The sequence below is a fragment of the Austrofundulus limnaeus genome, unplaced genomic scaffold (assembly GCF_001266775.1).
Source record: "Austrofundulus limnaeus strain Quisiro unplaced genomic scaffold, Austrofundulus_limnaeus-1.0 Scaffold132, whole genome shotgun sequence".
NCBI lineage: Eukaryota > Metazoa > Chordata > Actinopteri > Cyprinodontiformes > Rivulidae > Austrofundulus > Austrofundulus limnaeus.
In genome coordinates this window covers 596954-603005 of record NW_013952534.1, presented here as the reverse complement: position 1 = coordinate 603005, position 6052 = coordinate 596954, and the positions used below count along the sequence as shown (strand labels likewise).

General features: G+C 40.9%; 2 protein-coding genes across 4 annotated transcripts in view; both read left to right on the top strand.

Moving 5' to 3' along the window:
* Positions 1-615: 615 nt before the first annotated feature.
* e2f7 (E2F transcription factor 7) lies at positions 616-5340 on the top strand (the record flags this gene model as incomplete). 2 transcript variants are annotated; one of them, XM_014015619.1, is given in 6 exon segments in its annotated part: positions 616-792; positions 880-964; positions 1976-2294; positions 2382-2535; positions 2662-3029; positions 3307-5340. In XM_014015619.1, coding segments are annotated over 6 exon segments (1271 nt in total), but the record flags the coding sequence as incomplete, so codon positions are not given.
* Positions 5341-5713: 373 nt separating this feature from the next.
* The window catches only part of csrp2 (cysteine and glycine-rich protein 2), a 23054-nt gene continuing 22715 nt past the window's right edge, over positions 5714-6052 (top strand). Inside the window, exon 1 of one of the 2 annotated variants that reach the window (XM_014015617.1) lies at positions 5714-5830. The gene's annotated coding sequence lies outside the window, so the exon portion shown is untranslated. The remainder of the gene's footprint in view (positions 5831-6052) is intronic. The other variant, XM_014015616.1, reaches the window with a different exon arrangement.

Sequence of the window (6052 nt, the reverse complement as noted above, 5' to 3'; positions counted from 1 at the left end):
AAACTAATTCATAATATATGTATGCTAGAACAGGATAAATAGTGACAATTAATATTTACTTTATCTTTTTTGTTTTCAAATGTCTCAGCAGCTCAGCAGATAGAAACAAACATCAGATCAACAAAGATTGTGTTGTCATTTGAACAAATTCTGTATTAGGTGCAGATTTGATTAAAACACGTTTGTTCTTCATTTAGTGAAGTATAGCCTGTAGAGTATCCGTTTTATTCAATTAAGAGTAGTGATACTTCATAGTAATACGTATAGTATTACTCAAGTGAAAGTAAAAAGTATGATTCAATAACACTACTTCTAAAGTTAAACATTTTCMATAAAAGTTACTGAATATGTAACTGAAAAAAGAAATTAGGTGCTGTGAGCTCCAAGACACTTGGACAACAAAAACAGTGATGAATTTGACTCTTGTGGATTTGATTTAGAACTGGCTTTGTTCTTTGTCATTTTTGTGAAATAAAACTATAGATAGATAGATAGGTCTATGTAAAAACATTACATATGTCTCTATCCCATATTTACATGATATTATGGGAGTACCAGCACTTGTTTTTTTCCACTTAAAGCACTGAGGCTCAACGTTGTGTTCTTGTGCATCAGAGAACACGTTGAACACGGCGGCCGCCGCTCCGTGTGGCTCAGCGTCGTCAGCAAACAGCCAGGACGCCAGGAAAACCAAGATGGCGCGTCACGCCTCCTTCAACATCACGCCCACTTCAGTCGCTGTGATGCGGCAGGTCAGCTCGGCCCCGAGCAGCCCACGCTGTCACCCTCCGGGTAGGAAACCCTCCGTCACGAATTTAAAATCTTCATGTTGTCCTCGTCTTCACTGGAAAGACTGAGCCTTTTTTTTTTTTATTACAGGTTTGTCCAACCAGAATACAGACTTTTCCAGAATGACTGTCAGCAACAGCTCAGTGTGTCAACTGCAATTCGGAAGCAGCACAGAGTGAGTTAACACACACACCAGTCACTATTAGGGTCATTATAGTTAACTAAAACTAACTAAATAACGAAAACTGAAACTGAAAAAACATTTTAGTTAACTGAAATAAATAAAAACTGTAATAAAATTACTAAACGATAACTAACTGAAACTGTATAATCTTTTTACAAAACTAAAACTAACTGAAATAACAGATAAAATATGCTTAGTTTTAGTGTTTGTCAATTTATTTTAAGCCGTGTGGACTGATTAAACTAATCTTTTTTTTTCTTCCAACCTCGCATTTTCACATTAGCTGTGAGCATCTTCTAGCACCTGTAACGTCATTTGTTTACAATTTGCTGCTGCTCGGCGCTAGCCTGCAAAATGACAACAACAAAAAAATTGGGAGAAAGCAGCAAAGTTCAATTTGGGTTTTTTGAACGATTGTGAGAAAAATAAAAGCAAGTGTCTTGTAGTAGAAACAGGTGATAAAAAAGACTGATTACTTCTCAAGTGTCTAACTAACTGTGAGTATCTTGACAAGCTCTCTCAGTAGCCCCCGTGGAAAACAAGCAACAGCCTGGCCAGGTAGCACCGGGTTGGAGACAACTATCATTAGCTTCCTAAAATAATTGCCAAAATCCTTTGTTGGCAAAATTGAGTTATGCGATTATTTTAGTAAGATGTTATAATGGACTGTTTTCACTGGTAACCAAAWAGCTGCTGGTTAGTGAACTCACAAGAACACCTCAAGTGGGAGGATGCCTCGRCAAATATGTTTATTCAAACTATAAGAAAACTAATACTAGAACTAATGAAAGCTAAACTAAAACTAAGCATTAAAAAAATCAATAATAACTAATAAAAACTAGCAAATCCATACTAAAAAAACTAGTTAAAACTAACTGAGTTAAAAGAAAAAAAGTCAAAACAAAATAAAACTAAACTATAATGAAAATTCCAAAACTGTTATAACCTTGGTCACTACGGTAGTTAAAACATTAGTAACCATTTCCTGTTTCTCTTCAGCAGCCACCTCAACACACTGCTGTACAGCCCCGCCTCCTCCGCACCGCCCACCGTAATGCCGACGCAGCACAACCCCGAGACCCTCCTCCTCCCGTCGCCCCACTGCTTGGCCTACCTGCCCAGCCTGTCCCAGCCCTCGGTGGTCATGCTCTACAGGCGGCCGGACGAGCAGGAACGTCCGGCCGAAGCTCCGAGATCAGCTGAAGCTCCGAGGTCGGCCGGGCCGGCTCACGGGGAGGAGAGGAAGCGGAGGTTGGAGGAGAGCGAACAAGATTCAGAGGTGGCGGGAAGAAAGAAAGCAAAATCCCTGTTTGAGGGACAGGTGAGATGTTGAAATATGATTAAGCCTTTTACACAGTATATTAATTGTTGTTGTTTTTTTTTACAACGTTTATTTTTTTCTGTCCAGACGGGAGCAGAACCTGTGGGGTATGCAGACTGGTCTCAAAATAAGGCTGAGGCGTCGTCAAACCTTCCTGTCCAGCAGAGGGCAGCAGAGAGTCAAAGCAGCAGCATGGAGCACAGCCAGCCATCACACTACCTCTATGTGCCCAACAACACAGGTAATGTGCCTCCTTCTAATCCCAGTCACCATGTTTCTGCACCGTCAGCATCAACCTGCACTGAACTGTAGTAAGTATAGTACAGAAGTATATACTATGTCTCATAGTCTCGCCTGTTTTCTCCAGGATTTAACGGCCTGAACTTCCTCATCCCAGCTGGACAGCCAGCAGCCAGCGTCTCACTCCCTCCCACCATGGCGCTGCCCTACGTGCTGCTCCCTTCAGCCGCCATCACCCARTACCCCCTGTTGGCCGGCGGCATGCATCAGCAGAGCTCCGAGAATCCCACCAAACTGGGCTTCGGGCTGCCCGCCGTGATGTCGCCCGCCCACTTCATGGTGGGGGCGTCGCCGTACGACGCGGAGGTCAGCGGTTCACCGCGTCAGTCGCCGGCGACTCCGGACGTGAGCAGGCGTCGCGCGTCGGCCGTGGGCACACCGCACTCTCCCTCGGGGCCCGGGCAGCCCGTCAGCGTGAACGCACAGGAACTGCTGGTGAGTTACGGCCCTGCACACACACATGGTTTGTAGCTTTTAAACTTACTGACAGTAGAATCCTCAAACTACACCCTGTAATGTTGTGTCCACGCAAGTCTACATGCATGAACACTTGWATAAACAATAGATCGGTGACTGGGCTGTAATGAGGCATTCAATCGAGAGTGCTGTTTTTTTTCCCTTTCATTCCAGTTAATTATCAGTGAAAGGCTATAATGTTTGTTAGCAAAATATTCCACCCTTCAAACTTTCATCCCCGTGTTTCTTTTTACAGACTCCACACACGCCGAAGGAAACGCCAACTTCGTCTTCCAATGCTTTCTTCCAAACCCCGGGAACTCTGAGACGTGGAGTCCCAAACGGCCGGAGACGAGGCTCAGCGCAGAGGAGGCTGGACGTCAGCCACCCGACGGCTTTCCAAAGGGACGGCGACTTGTCGTAAACGTGTTCTCGTGACGCTCAGGTGTGAATCACAAAAAGGAAAGGGAAAATGGTTCAAAAAATTTTCCACGCTCAGATTTAGGCAGCGGAAAGGAGGCCAGAGGTTGTAGCGAAAAACTGATTTGACTTGAAATAAACTTGTTTCAGAAAGATGAAAGGTTTTAAATTGATTTCAACTTGTAAATAAATTTCAGTTTTGTGTTAATAGCAACAGTTAACACAAGCCTCATGGTTAGATTATTATGGGATGCATCAGAGGAAACAAGGGAGGCAGTATTGCAAAGAGCACCCGTGCGCTCCTGTGGTGGGAGTTGGTCACTGCTGTACTTTTAATGTTTCCCTCCCGGACATGATCAAGCTACCTAAGCCCTCTTATTCTATGTATTATAGCCTAATTGCTATTTATACTTTAGATAATATATGTTGATTACAGCGACTGTAATAGAACTTTTAGGGTTTTTTTCTGTATCACTAAGCATTTATTCTAAATTCAATGCTTTTTGGTTTACTTATTTTCTCAGATTTGTTAWATTTTGAAGGCGTAATAGGAAATCTACCTGCTACTAGTGGTAGGACAATCCTGCTTCATTTTAAACATTTCTCTGTGGAGGTTAAAAAAAAATCACTAAAGCCTTAAAAAGTTTACAGCCTTTCAAGTATCTGAACAGATGTATTTGCTGTGTTACCGTGTTTTCACTATGTTCAAGTGCCAAAAGGTTAAACACCAAACCCTGRAACTGTTACTGGTGACCAAATGAAAATGTGACAATGCTCTCAGGTACTTGAATACTAGTAATAAATAAAATATATTTATATCAGAGTATTGTATGAGGGACAAAACGTTTCATTTTACGGGGGAACACAAGGAGCTGTTATGGTTCTTTTTTTTCCCATTTCTGGATCGTGTTACTCCAGCTACAGAACTTTAAAGCAATAGTCTGGTCACTTGAAATGATGTTCTGTCAAAAAGTTATCAGTCGTGACATCAGCATGGAGGAAGAGGCTGAAGTCTTCATCCAGGCTAGGCTAACAGCTAGCCACATGGTAGTCTCTTTTATTATTTTCCAGGCTTCTAAAACAACTTCCTCAAAAATGTGATGTAAAGGATTAGTTAATATTTAACTGCGACACGTGAAGGATTACCAACTACGGTCTAACACTTAATTTGAAACATGATTAATTAGGATTACAAATGGATGGAAAACAGCCAGTAAAGTTCCAGAAACGTACATCCCAAATTGAAGCTTTTGCATGGAAATTAAATGGGGAATTATATTATWGTATATTATAGTAAAATTATAGCATTTTACACTGATGTTGGTTTTTAAGGAAGACTTGTTTAATAAGCCTGAAAAATAGTACATTATTGGCTTTTGTTTGGTTAGCAATTAGCCTAGCCTGGATGAAAACTATAGCCTAGTTCTCCACATTCTGCCAGATAAAATATTAACTTTTGATAATTTTTTGACATAACATCACTTTAAGAATACATGCTTTTGGGAAAAGGATGTTGTCCATCTCCCTCAAGTTCCTCAATAGTTTTTATTGAAACGCCTTTAGATTTTCCATCAGAAATCTCGGTGCTCTGTACAGCTCATCCACACTGAGCTTTTGGTCATTCCTGTATAATTTGTCAATTTTTACTATTCTCATTTACAGTGTTATGTTGAATGTCAATGGAAACTTACACACGCAGAATGTTTAAAGCTGCTTTTGTTATGAAATCAACAACTACATTCAGAGTTCGAGGAGCTGACTTGTTTGAAAACTGTTTGCTGTTCCATCACTGTGGCTCTGCTCTCTGTAGTTCCAGGCTGTACTGGTGTTTTTCACTAACKTTAAATAAAATGTATGTTTTGTAATGTTTCATGTTTGTGCTTTAATTTAAACAATTACTCATAATCCTGTTTAGTACCCACTGCCAAAATGTGTATATGGGAGGTATTTTCTCTCTGATAGCAAAATATCTCAAATCAAAAGGATATTTAGGGATGTTATCATTTACCACGTTTTATTTCACTCTTTAATTAATTTAAAACATATTCTAATAAGTCGGAATACTAATTTAAAAAAAACTCGCTGAGATCAAAACCTAGTTTTTCTCCACCTGACTGGTGGAGAGGAGTGATTCAGGCTTAGGTCCAGTCCCTTTAAAACCCCGCCCACCACACGAAAACTCCGCCCGCCCCGTCTGAAGCTCCGCCCACCCCACTGAAGCAGATATGTGGAGTATGTGGCGTTTCGGCGTCATTGTATTGAAGTGCCGCTGAATTACCCAACAAACATCTGGATACACAGTTCACGTTTTGGGCAGGAGCTCCCCTAACATCTGGACCGCAGGCTGTTTATCACGTAAGGTAAGTACACGGAGGTTTATGTCACGCGTSCTGTTTTTTTTAATGATGAATTGATAAGTTAGCTCCTTGTTTTGATAAAAAAAAACTCCAATATTGTATTTTTTTAACCAAGAACTAATCATGCTAGGCTAAGAGAGCTAATGGAAGCTAGCCGAATATTCATATCACAGCTGCAGAGTTTTGTGCAAGTCATGAAAGAACTGTAGGGTTTTGAGATAATAT